Raw genomic sequence first — 16653 nt, 5'->3', positions numbered from 1 at the left:
TTGAAAGAAAATGACACTGCTAAGCGATGTATCTTTTCCGTTTTACGCTTGCTTATCTGCTTTTGTTTACTGACATTCGTAAGAGCATCATTTTTCTTCATTATAAAGCGTCACGTTCCTTTTGATTTCCAATTATGTATTTAACACATTTACATCTATTTTCAGTTTAGCGTCAAATAGCTAAGTATTCGTATCCATACTGGAGGATGAGCACCACGTTCTGATGACAAAGAACAGAATGAAAACATAGCGTCATGATCGCTAGGCGAATGCGACTATATAATATACATTTGTTCTTCGCTGTGAACTTGAATTTTGAAACACTTTGCCAATCAATGATAATATTTCAATTAAGTTTGGAAAACTTGCGTGGGAACAGAGATAACCAGAAAACAATAAGGAGGCGAGATAAAAAGAAATTATAAATGAAGAGGAAAGTCATAACAAACCTGGAACATTCTAGTCTTGCCGTATTATACACTAAGAGAAAAAGTTACTTGATTTAATAAATATTTTATTGGTACTATTCAAATATTTTATTCGAATATTTTATATCAAACCAATAATATTTATTATACAAATAAGTAATATTTGTTTGATGTACATCAGTTATTTGAATAGTAATAAACATATTATCTGAATAAATCTTTTTTTATTGTATGTACTATACTGAGAAGAAAGTGTCAAAGTATTAGCAAGCAAATGTTACTTGCGATGTTTTCTTTGATATTTATTAGCTATAAAAAATTCAAATGTGTTGATAAAATATATATTTCTGTGAAATATATCTCATTTGTTATTTAATTGTTAAAAATAAAATTTTATTTTGCTGTATTTAAATAAAGATTTTATTTCAATGAATTTATATTTCACAAATAAATTTTTAAGTATTTTTTTCTCAGTGTACACTGAAAGAGGAAGTTGTTAACTTAAGTACATAAATACTTGCATGTTTTTATATCTATTTCTACCGATATAGATTAATCTCGGTTTAACTTATTCTATATCTTTTTCTAATTCTTAGAATGAGAACAAGATAAAATACAAAGTTAATCTATATTGCTTGAAAAAGACATAAATACTTTTAAACATTTACGTATTTAAGTTAAATACTTATTATTCACATATGTTTAGACCCAATTTGCACCAATGTAGCTTAACTTTAAACTTAAATTATTTGCTTTCCATCTTTCTAGTTTTAAGAATTAGAAGAAGATAGAAAGTAATTGTTAAACCAAGTTTAAAATTAAGTTGCATTTGTATAAATGTACCTTAAGTACATAAATACTTGAAAAATTGCTAATAACTAAACGCATTTAGTTAAATTCACAGCCTTTTTTCTTTAGGATATTTTAAATTGTTGGCTAATAGCCTTGACAAATTCACTTAGAAGTCTGAGACACTTTTACGTAAGAATGACGACTAGAATGATGTGTGTTTGTTTTGATGTATTTTTTTCAAGACCGACCGAGTCAGCCTAGACTAACATGTTCTATTGAAAATATTCCAGATACAGAGAGAAAGAGAGAGAGAGCCTAAGAGATTTGTTATCGATGTCTTCAGGGAATCAAAGGAGAAAAGCCACGTTGGCGCAATTAGAAATTCTCGCGAACGTCGAGGTGCGTTTCTCATTGCGATTGTGGGCGATAAGAATCTGCTCCAATCGGATAAGACATGAGGAAGTGTGATAAGGACAGTTTTGACGAATCATTCATCCGTCATAGATATATAACTACTGCGTTTAACCGTAGGTCGTAGGAATGCGGACAACGTAACACCGGGGCCGTTATCTTTGGTCGGGTTCGCCGGATATCGGACCCGGGGCCGCGGAGACTCGAATGTTGCATATTGGATTAAGTGGCGGCGGCCTTGTAAACCGCTACTCGCGATTAATCGCTTCAAGCCATTCCCCGACTAGGCGTTTATCGATGATGCACCTGACGGGAAAGAGAAGCTCTCTCGTGGTTCGTTTTTCCTCCCTCGAAGCTCAAGATTGCACGCAATTGCTAAGTCTCTCGATACCTTAGAGGAAAAAAATGCTACAAAAATTTACATAAAAATTCTAGAATTGGAACACTTTTAAATTTTTGTAAATATTTTTTTTGTCTTTTTGTTGTGCGATTTCTATAGATTTCTCGGTAAAATTACGTCAAACTATAACGAACTACATATTGTACATATTTCTGAGTAGCCTACTCTGGTGAAAAAATTTCTATGAATAATTACAAGGTTCTACTAAAAATAGAAATTATTAGTTTTTTTTCGTAAAAATATTTATTTTTTTTATAGAAATATTTATTTTTCTCAGATATATGTATTAAATTGCTAAAATTAACAAAATTGTTAGTTTCCAATTTTTGCATTTTGGCGTAAAATTTTCTAGAATATTTTCCGCCAGGTCTCACTTTGGTGATACGTGACGCAATGCCGATAAACGAGGAAAAAGAGAAAAGAAAAACGATTGCTGTCATCGTGAACTTCGACACGTAATCGGGGATAACCGTCCTGCCTCTTTTGAAACGCATCCGTGGATGCGTCTGCGATATTTCGTGATTTATTGCAGTTGCGCGTCACTCAAGACGGCTCGTATCTCTATTACGTAAGCCCCGGGAATCGCGAATCGAATTGAAATTAATCGCTCGGCAGACAAACGTCTGCCGGATTTTAATTAATGTTAATTAGCATCAAATTATGAGCAATTTTAATTTTTTTTTTACAAATAAAAGTATATAATTTTTTGTATTTTATTTATTTCGACAGGACGACTGTCTTTCATCGAGTATCGAAATGCGGACGTCGTATTGATCAAGGCTGATTTGAGAGATCGGATTTGTAAAGATCGACTCTAGCCATCAGACGGACCGGTTAGTTTTACGATCGACTTGGCTGTCCCTGGTAATCGGAATGTATATGCGATATCTAAATATGCAAATGCAACGGTCCTTTATGTAATGTTGAGATATTTCGTACACTAGTCACGGAGGATTCTACAATACTTCTGCGTGTTGCAGCTGATTATAGCTGACGTGTAGCGCGGGTATTTATTCATTTCTCGTGTACGTGCAAGAAGATACAACTGACAGATAGCCTGCTATGACCACGTTTCCGAAGCTTTGCGCGAAACGTTATTCGGGCTTATCCGCGTGCATTCAATATAAAAATAAATCCGCGCAGAAATAAGCGTGACGTGCCAACGTATGGTACCGTTTTTAGCGCAGTACACTCTTTACTGGACTTATTATACCCGAGACATTCAGCAGCTTCACGTATTGTAATAGAATCAATTTTACGAGTAGCTATAAAAAAGTAATTGTATATATCTTGCGTAGATACACGTATACACCATATACATATACGTATATGAGATCTGCGTAATAATATGAAGTTTAACAGACTGATGCTCGGCACATTTACGTATTCGTTATAATACATTTACATTTTATTAACGACAAGGATTTTCACAAGAAAATTTGTCGTATTCTAGACGATTCCGTGCCACTGTCAATTACTTAATCTACTGGTCATTCGGTTCCCCACCCGCGCGCGGCCGTTCAAATCGCCGAGGCGCGAGTAGCTCCGTTGGTACATAGGCGCTCGATGGATGCTAGAGAACGCGCGAGGCGGATTCAACGCTATCTAGTGGTAGGTAGCGCGCTAATAGACGAGCGGTCAGCGAACGAGAGGATAAGGAAAAAACACACAAAAAAGTGAGAGACCGTGTAAACCAAAACTCCGCGACAGGACAAGAGGGCAGGCGAAAGGAGGAGTTGATACGGAGAGATTACGCTTCGCCGGGATCCGCGCCGGAATATCTAGGCGATGTGTTGATGAGTCACCTCTTTCACGACGGTGCTCCGTTTTCGTCGTGGACGCGAGGTCGGCGAGACGTTTGAAGCCATCGGCTGACAGTGAGCATTCTTCCTTGATCCGCTCGTCGCTGTGCGCGGCGGCACCCGAAGGTGCCACCGGGTACATGGCACTTCGTTGCTGCGCATTAATTGAACGGAAGACCTGCGTAATTATTCTAGATACAGTTTGCACGGCGCGTTGCCTCTCTAATCCGACTATTGCGTTTAAACGTCACGTTACACGGTCTACAAATTGCTACCGCTCTAATTAGGGATCTCCATCGTTCAGTTTATTTGATTTACTTAAACACACACGCATGCTCACACGTACGTACAGGTTTATCCGTTAGATGAGGCATATTCCATTTACTTGGCGAGTATTGGCAATTAGCTGATGAGTAATGTAAAATTGTTTTTTTTTGTTTTATTTTTGTGAAAAGAATTTAGTTTCTGTGTGTAGTGCTTTGCGATATCAATATTCTTTTAAATTCTCGCAATGATGCTAATAAATGGTATAATTATTGCAGATGTGATTGCATCATAATGACATTCAGCATATAAATGTTGCCTAAGGAGGAAACAAAAATCAGCAACATGACTGAAGGTTGGTGATTTATGTTCTATGCAACAATAAATTTAGAAACTAACGAGTTTGCATTTTTGTCGCAGGAACTGAAACTCAACCAAATGCGGGAAATGAGCCCCAGACTGGTAAGTTATTATTTCATTAATAATTTGTACATGTATCTTGTGCTGATACTTGTAAATAATTTTCAGTCTTTGAAAGAAAAGAATAAATGTATGAATAAATTTGTACTTATACTTTCAAAGATTGAAAAATATTTACGGCTATGAATAACAGCCTAAGAGTATAACTATATAAAGTTAAATGCGAAGTTTGGTATAATTGAATTACTATTGAATTTCTTAGTATTAGATTTCATTATAGGTATGTATTATGTTATAGGTAATAGGGCTTCATTTTGTAATCTTTTCTATCTTATAATATGTTATTCAACTGTGAAAATAAAGAAATCTTTGAATAGATTAATCAATGTTTAATTATTTAACAAATGACATACTTTGATAAAATATTTAATAGTTTAGTAAGATTTATATTGACAGAAGAAATTAAAACATTTTGTATTTTTTTACACATCACAGTGTGCTAAAGGTTAAAGTGTATATAAAAATGTTTTACATTTTATCAGTTGAAATGTGCTTTTAATAGATTGAAATTGAAAGTTTGTTATATTCTTCTAGAAGCCTTAGAACCAAGGGCAATGCACAGTGATGGATTATATGAGGGAACAGTGGAATCAACATCGCAGGCTGTTTTTGAACCTATGCAAGAGCTTCTTACAGTTCATGGAGCTACACAGGGAGAGAGCAGTGATGCTGTCAGTATTTATACTGCCAGTACCTCTGTCTCTGGTAATGGTAAGTTTTCAAATTCTAATAGAGAATATTGAAATGCATTTATATAAATATTTGTATCATTTTTTCAGAGTCAAGTTCAAGTAGAGTCAGTGCGATAACTGTGGTGTTGCCCTGGGGTGCTCAAAAAGAAACAGTCAAGCCTCAACAGATAGGTGATATGGACCTAAGACCAGGAGAATACGTAATGCGTATTCTCTTTACAGAATTCACTTCGCATGCGGAGAAAAAAATGGAGGCTGTTATGACGGAACATGTAAGTGACTTTAAAACGATTGTTTTTGTGGCAAAATTGTGTAAATACGTTATTTTTAGGAAAAACAACTGTCAAAAGTATTACAAAGAGGAGAAGATCCACAATTTGATCAATTGTTATCAGCTTTTGGTTCCGTTGCCGAACATTGTTTACCATCAATATTGAAAGCCCTTTTTAATTGGTACGAACGTCAGCTTATTGATCAAGGTGGTGATCAAAAGAAACCTGCTCCTGGAAAGGAAGATCAAAAAGGGAAAAGGTAATAAAATAATAAATTAGTACATTTGGCAATTAATTAGCAAATAATAATGTTTTATTTCAGTATTATGTATACAATAGTATCAGGAAGTGTAGAAACAGTGGAAAGAAGCGAAGCGGATCTTTTACAAGAGCGTAGAGATCTTGCTGTCGAATTTATATTTTGTTTAATGCTGATCGAGGTTTTACGTCAATTACCATTTCATCCTGGACACGAGGATTTAGTGACATATATAGAAAATATTGCCTTTAAACATTTTAAATATAGAGAAGGGTAAGAGCTGATATATTGCAATATAAAAAAGGAGAAAAAAATATAAATAAAATCTAATCAATATTTAAATATTTTTCAGTATACAAAATGAACCGAATGCAGCTAATATTCACATTATTGCTGATCTCTATGCTGAAGTAATAGGAGTTTTGGCGCAGTCCAGGTTTATGTCAGTGAGAAAACGATTTATGGTAGAACTAAAAGAATTACGAGCTAAAGAGCCAGGTCCTCATACTACGCAGAGTATTATTTCCTTATTAATGGGAATGAAATTTTTCCGAGTTAAAGTAATTATGATATAATATTTAATATGTACATTTTGAATTTTACATTATGTTTTTCTAACATTTTTTTCTACTTTTGAATAATGTGCATGAATTTTCAGATGGTACCAATAGAAGAATTTGAGGCATCATTTCAATTTATGCAGGAGTGTGCTCAATATTTCTTAGAAGTGAAAGACAAAGATGTTAAGCATGCTTTAGCTGGTCTTTTTGTTGAAATACTCGTCCCTGTTGCTGCTGTAAGTGTTCCTGACTGCAGATTATAATACATGCATTATCAAGTAATGCATTATCAAGTAATACTACAATAATCTGTACTTTATATTCTAGGCTGTGAAAAACGAAGTGAATGTACCGTGTCTGAAAAATTTTGTAGAAATGTTGTATTCAACAACACTGGACATGTGTACAAAGTCTAAACATAGACTGGCGCTCTTCCCATTAGTAACCTGCTTGCTTTGTGTTAGCCAGAAGACATTCTTTTTACAAAACTGGCATTATTTTCTAGCTATGTGTCTGTCCCATTTGAAAAATCGCGATCCAAAGATGTGTCGAGTTGCATTAGGTATAATATTCAAGTAGAAATTTTATATACGTAATATTAAAAAAAAAAAAATTAAAAACAATAATGTATCTCGTATTTGTTAATTACAGAGGCTTTATACCGTTTGCTTTGGGTTTACATGATACGAATTAAATGCGAAAGCAATTCAGCTACGCAGAGTAGATTGCAGAGCATAGTGAATTCTTTGTTTCCTAAGGGATCAAAGGCGGTAGTGCCGCGGGATACGCCATTGAACATTTTTGTAAAAATTATTCAATTTATCGCGCAAGAGAGACTGGACTTTGCGATGCGCGAGATAGTGTTTGATTTACTGTCTGTTGGTCGACCGGTAAAAATAATTTTAACTCCCGAACGCATGAGTATTGGACTCCGAGCATTCCTTGTTGTAGCCGACAGCCTGCAACAGAAGGAGGGCGAACCACCTATGCCACGCACTATGGGAGTTTTGCCAAGTGGTAACACCATGCGTGTCAAAAAGACATATTTGAACAAAGTATATATCAAACACATAATTCTTATGCATATATTGAATGTGACATTTTTACTAATGTGTTTTTACGATTTAGATGCTAACGGAGGACACTGCGCGAAGCATAGGAATGTCTTCATATTTCCCACACGTGCGTCGGGTATTCGTGGATATTCTACGCGCGTTAGACGTTCACTACGGCAGACCTCTCATGATGACCAGTACTCAGAATATGAACAAGGAGCCGGACGAGATGATCACTGGTGAACGCAAGCCTCGAATAGATCTCTTTCGGACTTGCGTCGCGGCCGTTCCGCGATTGATTCCCGATGGAATGACCGGTGCGGAATTGGTCGACTTGTTGGCTCGTTTGACAGTACACATGGACGAGGAACTGCGTGCGTTGGCATATCAAAGCTTGCAGACACTGGTATTAGATTTTCCTGATTGGCGACAGGACGTTGTGCTTGGGTTTACGCAGTTTCTAGCCAGGGATGTGCAAGATACATTTCCGCAGCTAATTGATAACGGTCTAAGAATGCTGCTACAATTGTTGACTAGTTGGAAGAATGCCCTGACGAGTCCTAGCATAAGAGCTAAGGAACAAGCGGTTGATACTACACGAGTGAATATACGAGTGGACGTTAGTCTCAAGAAATGCGAAACGGGCCAGGTTTATATTAATTTTTCTTATTTTGAAATTTGTAAGTATTGTACAAAATGCAACATAAAATTTATTGATTGTTTACAGAAAGTAGAACCTGTATCGAACATATTTTATCTGGTGGAGGGATTTGCACTGGTTATGCTTTGCAATTGTCGCCTTTATCCTCGACGATTAGCTGTTCACATACTTCGGGAAATTAAGCTTTTACTGAAAACTTTAGGTAATTATTTTACGCGTATTACACATACACATGCCTTACGATATGCATCTTATATAAACCACTTTCTTTAGGAGGACCTGAAGATGATCAACCAGTTATTGATGTGATCGATGCTTGCTGTCCCGCCGTGTTAGAAAAATGTTATCCTATGTTACCGCCAGCTGAAAAAGCAGCCGCTGCCTCTACATCTAACGTGGATTTGCAATGGATAGCCGATAGAAGTAGTTGTGTTTGGACAGCTGGTAGTACTTTATTTATCACTTTTAATATATGTAAATTATTTGATATGTATATCTACCTATATTTGTTTTACGCAGGATTTCACGATGAAAATAGTACCAAGAGTTCTTCCTCGCTTAATTTAAATGGGGTTGATCCATGGGCCAGTTGTTTATTTGCTTTCCTAGAAAAAGACAGAGTACTCACGCTGTGTCCAAACGCCGTTGCTCATTCTTGGCCTATTGTCTTCACTCGTATAAACTCTTTGTTCTCAGTAGTGGATCCCACGTAAGTTTAAACCTCTGTAACCAATTTTTATATTAGTTATATTTAAGTTTTGACATATAATTAACAGTTCTGCCTTATATTTATGCAGGCCGGTAAATGACAATCGAGCCTCGTTATTACGTAGTTCAACTACAGTGAGAAAACCAGTAAACGAGAGAGATGTCTACATGCATATTTGGAAAAATTATCTGACCTTTGGCTACAGAGTTGTACCACCAGTGCCGAATCCAGTTGTTCGATGCGCCAGTCCGGATCTTAGTCTCAGGTAAGTTAGTCACATGAAAAATTTACTGCGAGAGTTCAAATATCATATTGTATCATTCTATTATATATTTCATTTTTTCAATAGTTTTAATTCTTAATACAATGTTCATGCTTATTACATATCATTCAATAAAGAACATAAAATCGCGTGCATTATTGCGCTTGCTGTAAACGCAATTGAAAGAGTTTGTATTGAACATAACAAACGTATGTTGAAGCGTCTACAGTGAGAGAATGCATACGATTACGTTCGTATTGATTACGTTTAATTTAATGAGATATTTCAATAAAAACTTTGAAATAACTAAAAGCTCACATGTTTAGCAGAGTAATGTATTAAAGCTTTAAGTGTCTGTATAAAAAGTGAGTCACGGAATAAGATCAATAATCAACTTGGTATTAATTGGTGTTGGGTTGTGTTTGTTAGTGTCCACTATTTCGCACAAAAATATTACTTGTCTCGTGGAATGTCAATTTTATCAGTAGTTTGTTAATATTTTACAGAATTGTAAAGTTGCTCATATATTTTATTTTAAGCGTTAATATTACACAGCACAGTTACTGAATTATAATTTTATAATGTTTTACATATATTGAACACTAAAATATCATATATATATATATATATTTACATTCTCTATCTGATGTTGTGCACATCTAGCAGTGATAATTCTTTCATAGACTGGCACCAATTCCTACCAAATTCACGCTTTGCATTCGGGAGCGGAATCCATGCTCTGTCCTTTCTTCTATGCATATACATACTTCGCTTTATTTTCCGCAATACACTACATTTCTCGCATGCTGTTTCCTATCGTACTGTATCTCGTGTACATTTTCCTCTCTCTCTCTCTCTCTCTCTTTCTCTGTCTCTCTTTGTTTCTCTGGATATTAGAGTAGTAGTCTCTGAGCAGTAAATAATGTCTGATACAAGGAGCATTGGTGGTACACTGTATTGCATACTCTAGTGGTCAGCATACGGTGGAGTTTGGTGTGTTGTGCATGAGTAAGGAGTTGAGTCAGAGCCTGGAGAATCTCGGTGGGGCGCAGACCCTGCCGGGTCGGTTTTCTGTACCGTCCATTTCCGGCATCTACACCCGGCACAAGCGTACCAGGTGAGCCCTGAGATTAACAATCGCGAACAAAACGACCACGCTTCCTTCGATGTCACCCGGGATTTAAACGGTCGTTGGTAATTCGCACTTCGTACTTTTTATAACTATTAAATCTTTGTCTTTTCTTACTTTCTTAACGCAGTATAATCTGGTATATTCCCCTTTTTCCACTGAACTTTCAGCTTTCGTGCTCAAATTATCTCGCTAACAAATTCTTTTTACGCGTACTTGCGTATACCATCCTTGCCTAACCTGACGACCGTTCCCGATCGCTTCTTTTTTTGGAAATTAAACTGCGACCGAATATTTTAGAGCATATAATTATTAATTCACGAGTTTTAATAATGTACCTTTGAAAAGTAGTGAAGTGCAACAGTCTCGTTTCCGCAGCTCCTCACCCGATAGTTTATCCGCGGAACGTGGCGACAACAAATCACCGGGTACAAACGCAAGTCCTGCAGCTTTGTATAAGCTGACCGTACCTTTGTTGAGATGCGAGGCCGTCGATGTCAGGGATGCTGCGGTGCAGGCGATCGGAAAAGTAAACGCCGATGCTCTAAAGTAAGTGCGCTATTATCCAAGATTACATGAAAATGACGAAAACTAGATTAAATTGTAAAAAAATTTTCTTCTTAATATAGAGACTTGATGGAGGAACTGGTACTTTATATCCGGGAAGCGGTCGATCGGAAACAAGAGAATATGAGACGGCGAAGAAGACGTGACGCTTTGAGACTGCAGCTAGTAAGAGTACTGGAATTAATCGCCGAGTATGGAACGTTTGGTATCTGGTTAGTTGGTACCCTATTTTGTATCTTTATATCTATTTTCTCATTTAACGAATTGGATTAAAAAAATTTTTTTTTAGCCCAGCGGTGTTAGATCGCGAAACGCAATCTTTACATCCGACATTCGTCGAGTACATAGACGGTGCGCGAATTTATCTAGAAAATGAAACCGACAAGGAAGCACCCGCTGTACGAGACATCAAGTTACACTTCTGTAACTTCATCAGGAAGATGATTAAGAGTTTTTCACGTAAGCTATTTTATTTAGATAATCCGAAATTGAATTACACGTAATACCTTAAGAGATTTATTAACTATTTTTTTCCTTATTTTTTTCTAGTGGAGATCTGCTATACTTTGTTAAAGAGAGACTTAAGAAGAAATCTATTTATGCTCTTCGCTAGTTGGGCCGGGGTTTACGGCAGGCCGCTTACAAGCACGTTGTCTATGCAAGAGGAGGAAAAATCTTGCACGGAATTACAACTCTCAGCTCTGCAAGCTATGAGTGGATTACTCTGTTGCGGATCATGCTTCAATCCACAATCGCTTTCGGAAGAGGGTGCGATTTTGTATCAATGGCTAGATTTATTATTGGCCAGTAAAGACGAAAAGGTAAATTTTATAAATTATCTCGTACATAAGATTTCATTTGTGTAAATGTGTACCAGCATTTAAGATTACATGCAAAACTATCCATTATACATTGAATATATTAACATGGTTAAGTATTTTATTTTGTGTATTCTATATGTATCGTATCTCTTACAGATTTACACGCTTGCACGTGAAACTGTCGTGTTACTGCTCGAAGGAAACCCCGATATTGGTATGCTTTTAGATTGGGTAGTGGATCGATGTTATACTGGCGCACCGCAAGTGGCCGATGGCTGTTTTCTCGCATTGGCAACGATTTTCAGCGCCAGGTACGCGTGAGTCAAAAGATGTACAATAAATATTGTATATTTCACACATGAACGTTTATTAAGAATAGTAGGAGAAAATGTGATATGTACACATAGGGAATAAAGGCTATGAGACACACACTTTTCAACAGAGTCACAGGTAGAATAATTGCGAAGAATAACAGAATAACAAAATTTTTGTAAACGATATAACAATCGCGAGACATTTGATTTTTTTTTCTTTAGGGAGTATCCTTGCGATCATTATACGAGTGTTATCAACGTAACATTAATGAATACGGGATGTCCACGTGCTCCGGTCCATGATGCAGCGCTTCAGCTTCTTCAACTATTGGATCAACGGTTCTTCGGAAACGTAGGTCCTCTTCCTGCTACGGAACTCGAAGCTGGTAAGCTTATAATCCATCTACTTTGTGCACTGTAATACTGTATCGGTGCATTACACATAATTCTCTGATTGTCTCCGTTTAACACATATTTACACTCAGGTACATTAAACTGATGATTTATTATATCATAATCCTTTTACTGGAAGTTTTTGCGTCTGCTGACAGTTCTGTCGACAGAGTAGTTTCGACAGAGTACTGTCGCTTTGTTGTTAAATTACTTCTGCTTGTTAATTCTGAAACTGTAAAGAAATACGATATTCAAACTTGAATGTGTTTTTTTCGCTTATTAATTAATTTAATTAAAACCAGGAACAAATTTTTCAATCATTGATATTATTCACACACATACATTTCATTATTTTGTTACCTTATTATAATTGGGTAATTAAGTGCCTACCACACTGATTTCCATGACTCGTGATAGTTCCACTTGTAGTATTTCTCCTCGAACGTTTTCCACACATGCGAAGTATCTCTCTGCGAAAATTCTGCCCGCTCGCGCAGTAAAGAATGAAATTTATTCCAAAACTCGTATAGAATAATGCTTGAACTATCTGTTGCGCCCAATAGAGCCATAACAGTTCCTCTATTTTTTGCTAAATTACATATATAAGAGTGATTATTAATTATATATTATTTAATATAATATTATATATTGTATATTACATAATATATAATTTATTTAGCATGTCAAAATTTAATTAGATATAAATAATGAAAACGTAATAACGATATTCGAACCAATGAAGTATTAATAATGGGAACAATAATTGCAGTTATATGTAATTTTTTAACACTAGAATTACTGAGCATAATTGTTAAGCGTTTTTATTTTTTAATATATTTTTTTATATATTTCTTATGTAAAAGATAAGATTACATTCTTTAACTTTTCAATAATTATATCTTTTATTCTAATGAAATACTTTGTTTTTAATCACATTTTTTATTTTTATAAATAATTTATTTACTTGGTTCTTTTTTGTTTATTTCCACCAATGTAAGTTAACTTTGATTTCAGTTTAACTTACTCTTTACTTTTTTTTAATTTTTAGAACTAGAAAAGGATAAAGAGTAAATTAAAATGAGATCAAAGTTAATCTACATTGGTGAAAATAGACATTAGTGAATAAAACATGTACTTCTAGTGTTAATTATGCGGAATTCAGCAAAATTTAAATACTTTTATTATCTAAAATTAATTTTTTAGAGTAAAAGCTATGTATTAGATTTTAGTATTAAATATTGATACATACATTATAAATAAAAACGATTATCCTGATGACGACTGCAGGTAAATTGAGACAGAGAAACGTGGTCGAAACGACCAGAAGCATTTTTGTGACTTTAGTCTGTGGCATTCTGTCCCGTGAAGCATGAGCTCTGTCGTTGGAAACGTTAGATTCTATAGTCAAGGTTCTTCGAATATTATCAAGCTTGTAGATGTTACGTGCTATCAGCATATTGAAGATTACTATCGTGATCAAGGGTACAACGAATGATACGATGCTGTCGATGGTATTGTAGATCTCACTTAACCGACGCAAGTTCTCGTCATTTTCGATGTTTTTATTTGAGCCACAATCTTGATCAGTGGTCTTCCTGGTCAAGTAGATTATCGGACTGCTCAGCAAAATCGCTGATACTGTTAATCCCGTTACCGTCATCTTTGCTCGGACTACCGTGCATAAAAACTGGCGACGAAGCGGCCACTTGACTGCTATGTACCGCTCGACGGTGAAAGCCACTACAAGCCATGCGTTAAGGAAAGAACTAACATAGCCAAAATACTGAATAAATTGACAGAAGCCTTGCTGATTAAATATATTCACGCCCCACGTTCTTAGCCAGGGTATAAAAACTCCCAACAGTAGGAAAATGTTGTCATTTATTGCTAGTGCTCCCAAGTAAATGCTGGACGAGGAATAACGCAGCTTCGTACCGAGAAACGCATACACGGATAGACAGTTACCTAAACAGCCTAGAACTACGAGAATAAGGTCATAATACGATCGGATATTAGATTTAATGAAATCTGCGACTTTGCAATCGAATTCTAGCGTTATGTTACAGTTATTGGTCATCTTCACGGGTCTGATCTTAAGTTGTCATCAATGAGAAGAAAAGTGGAGGGCAGTACGACACCAAGCGTAGACAGCATAACAGCTTGCATGCGCTATGACCTGGAAGAACATTAATGTGTTCTATATAGGAGAAAAAAGAGAGTTAGAGCGAGAGAGAATATTTTAGTGTCATGTGTTTTCTCTATATTATTGACAGGAGAACTCAATTTAGAAGCTGAAATAAGATCAGCGGTGATTGTTTGATGTTCGGAGATTCAAATATCTACAAAGTTATTTAATCAAAATCGAAATGCAAAATTGTTTCATTGTATTAAATTTTGAAAGAGATTACAAGATTCTTTTAGTTAAGTATCTTTAATTTAGTTACTTTTAAACAGATTTTAGTAAAATTAATTAATTTTATAATCACGTCGATGTAAAAGGGCAGAAAGCGATAAATAATATTTTTATGTTTCTCGATTACTTTATTATCGCTTGATTGAATATAATCTCTTTGCATTCTTATCATACATCACAAGATGCAGTCTCTGCATTTATTGCGAAACAAAAAAGTTATGGAAAAACTTGGCGCTTATCGCGCGCAGGAAATCCTTCGCGCAACAGATATTTTAACGAATCATTGGGTGCTTTCCATTTAGTGATACGAGTCAGCGTCGTATCTGTCTTTGTTACTCATTGAATCAAAGATAGGACAACATTTGTGTCGACTTGTGTCACTAAGTGAAAAACATTATTGCATAACTATATGTCCGAATATGTTTATGATTGATTGCCTAAAAAATTTCATTGTTGTATTGAAATAAAATACAAATTATTCAAATTATACAAATTATAAATATTTTTTTGACACGTTGCATTCTCGCACTGAAATTTATTTTATTGTAAAATTTGTTTTAAATTTTATTATAAAATTGAGAATTATAATACAGTGTCGAGATAACTATATAGGAAAAGTTCTTATCTTTTCTGCATTATTACGAAAACTCCGATTAGTTTCTCAGCAATCTCGGCGAATATTTTTTTCGTAAAATAACGCAATGATGGTTCTCTAAACGTAAATGATCATCTTGTATGTGATTACAAAAAAATTCTTGATATAATGTTTTATAATAATCTCTGATAATAACGAAACTTTATATTTATACTTTTATATTTATACTTTCGAGTGGAACACATTAGAAGAGAAATCTAAAGCTTTTCGACCATAACGACTTACGGTCGAAGAGCTTTATATTTCTCTCTATCTCATTTTATAACTTACGGATACATTTTACGATACTTTAATAGTTTATGAATGAACATTAATCCGAACTGATATATAATTTGTTAAAAAGAAAATACCTTTGGTACGATAAATCTTTTAATAATTTCTAATAAAAAAATGAAAACTTTTTAATAAAAAAAAAGTAAGATACTTTTTATCATGCTGAAATAATTAGAAAAAATAAATAAGTGAAAATATATAAAAAAACTGCAATAAAATAATGACATATACATAGAATACTTTTAACAAAGAGGAAGAGAGGTTATTTCTCTATTCTTTTCTTGTATCTAATAAACATTTTTTTATAAACATTACGTAAACGTCTTTAAATTTTTTTTAATTGGTACAGTAAAAAAAAACTTGTCGGACAGGATTCTTAAATATTTTATTAATGCGTACCTGTCTACTGAGTAAAGCATCAGTAAAAAGAACAACATGTTTTATTTAGTGAAACGTGAAGATGCAAGTCATTCATTGGATCGTCATCCAAATTCTATAAACGATTCCGTGACGATGCTGAGAGCTCCTTTTAACTGCCATTTCCCAACACTAATATTTCAATTTGTACACATCTTACACGTCAACGTTTCTAACGTTTTGTTTGAATCACACATGATAAGTGCTCCTAGCACTTTTAGTTGGCACGACAGATGCGGTGTCGGTGCAAGATATAATCATACAATGTATAATCTTTTTGTCAGTTCCGTATTTGTTGATACTGTTTAATGAGTTTCTTGTTTAAACAGTCGCGCGACACTTGTTTTTAATAGCACGATTTGTCAACAAATGATTTAAGTCTCGGTACATCCGGCACATCGGTGTCGATCACGTTAATAGCGATAACACGTTTTTTTCTTATTTCCAGAGAAAAAATGACAAGTTATGAACGCACTTAATAATGAAAAATAATTTCAATTTGGTAATTGGTACACTTAGTTTATTGAGTAACACTCGGAGAATGTATTCGAGTGCTGTCTCAGCTATTTCTGCTGGGTACCCCAACGCATCCATTCCTGATAAAGCTTGGCATACTGCATCCAG

The 16653-nt window shown here is 35.0% G+C and overlaps 2 protein-coding genes across 16 annotated transcripts in view; one reads left to right on the top strand and one right to left on the bottom strand.

Annotated features, from left to right (window-relative positions):
• The first annotated feature begins 1260 nt into the window (after positions 1 to 1260).
• LOC105205565 (protein furry) overlaps positions 1261 to 16653 on the top strand; it is a 37570-nt gene continuing 22177 nt past the window's right edge. For 3 of the 12 annotated variants that reach the window (XR_005575843.1, XM_039454940.1, XM_039454934.1), the window contains exons 1-25: positions 2314 to 2599; positions 2761 to 2864; positions 3485 to 3908; positions 4376 to 4452; positions 4518 to 4559; positions 5112 to 5288; positions 5357 to 5541; positions 5601 to 5800; positions 5864 to 6073; positions 6153 to 6360; positions 6459 to 6596; positions 6688 to 6922; positions 7012 to 7415; positions 7489 to 8064; positions 8143 to 8278; positions 8350 to 8520; positions 8596 to 8785; positions 8874 to 9050; positions 10018 to 10164; positions 10555 to 10725; positions 10806 to 10955; positions 11033 to 11202; positions 11293 to 11564; positions 11721 to 11875; positions 12101 to 12264. Coding sequence is in view for 11 of the 12 variants with exons in the window: in XM_039454940.1 (XP_039310874.1) it covers positions 4410 to 4452; positions 4518 to 4559; positions 5112 to 5288; positions 5357 to 5541; positions 5601 to 5800; positions 5864 to 6073; positions 6153 to 6360; positions 6459 to 6596; positions 6688 to 6922; positions 7012 to 7415; positions 7489 to 8064; positions 8143 to 8278; positions 8350 to 8520; positions 8596 to 8785; positions 8874 to 9050; positions 10018 to 10164; positions 10555 to 10725; positions 10806 to 10955; positions 11033 to 11202; positions 11293 to 11564; positions 11721 to 11875; positions 12101 to 12264 (4321 nt within the window). In the remaining variant the exon portion in view is untranslated. The other 9 variants (XM_039454935.1, XM_039454937.1, XM_039454936.1 and 6 more) reach the window with 9 other exon arrangements.
• Positions 11906 to 16653, bottom strand: LOC105205554 (thyrotropin-releasing hormone receptor). Of its 4 annotated transcripts, XM_026139207.2 has the most exons (5): positions 16012 to 16652; positions 14336 to 14447; positions 13521 to 14251; positions 12662 to 12860; positions 11906 to 12503 (listed from the first exon to the last, which is right to left on the bottom strand). In XM_026139207.2, exons 2-5 carry the CDS (start codon positions 14346 to 14348, stop codon positions 12385 to 12387), a joined length of 1062 nt encoding a protein of 353 aa, XP_025994992.2. In that variant the 5' UTR covers positions 14349 to 14447; positions 16012 to 16652; the 3' UTR covers positions 11906 to 12384. The 4 variants fall into 4 exon arrangements, with proteins under 4 accessions (XP_025994992.2, XP_025994991.2, XP_039310898.1 ...); XM_026139206.2 differs by having other exon boundaries at positions 13521 to 14447; positions 16012 to 16649; XM_026139208.2 differs by having other exon boundaries at positions 12331 to 12503; positions 12632 to 12860; positions 13521 to 14447; positions 16012 to 16653.

The sequence above is a fragment of the Solenopsis invicta genome, chromosome 11 (genome assembly GCF_016802725.1).
Source record: "Solenopsis invicta isolate M01_SB chromosome 11, UNIL_Sinv_3.0, whole genome shotgun sequence".
Classification (NCBI taxonomy): Eukaryota; Metazoa; Arthropoda; class Insecta; order Hymenoptera; family Formicidae; genus Solenopsis; species Solenopsis invicta.
The sequence above is the reverse complement of the archived record's forward strand: the minus strand, read 5'-3'. Positions and strand labels throughout refer to the sequence as shown.

Excerpts from the sequence above, each read along its gene's own strand:
- LOC105205554 (XM_026139206.2), bottom strand. The coding sequence starts at position 14,348 with ATGACCAATAACTGTAACATAACGCTAGAATTCGATTGCAAAGTCGCA. Across the intron at positions 12,861-13,520 it reads TAATCGTTTTTATTTATAAT|CAAAAAATAGAGGAACTGTT; the intron begins GTATGTATCAAT and ends TATGTAATTTAG. Across the intron at positions 12,504-12,661 it reads GAGTCATGGAAATCAGTGTG|TTTCAGAATTAACAAGCAGA; the intron begins GTAGGCACTTAA and ends ATTTCTTTACAG.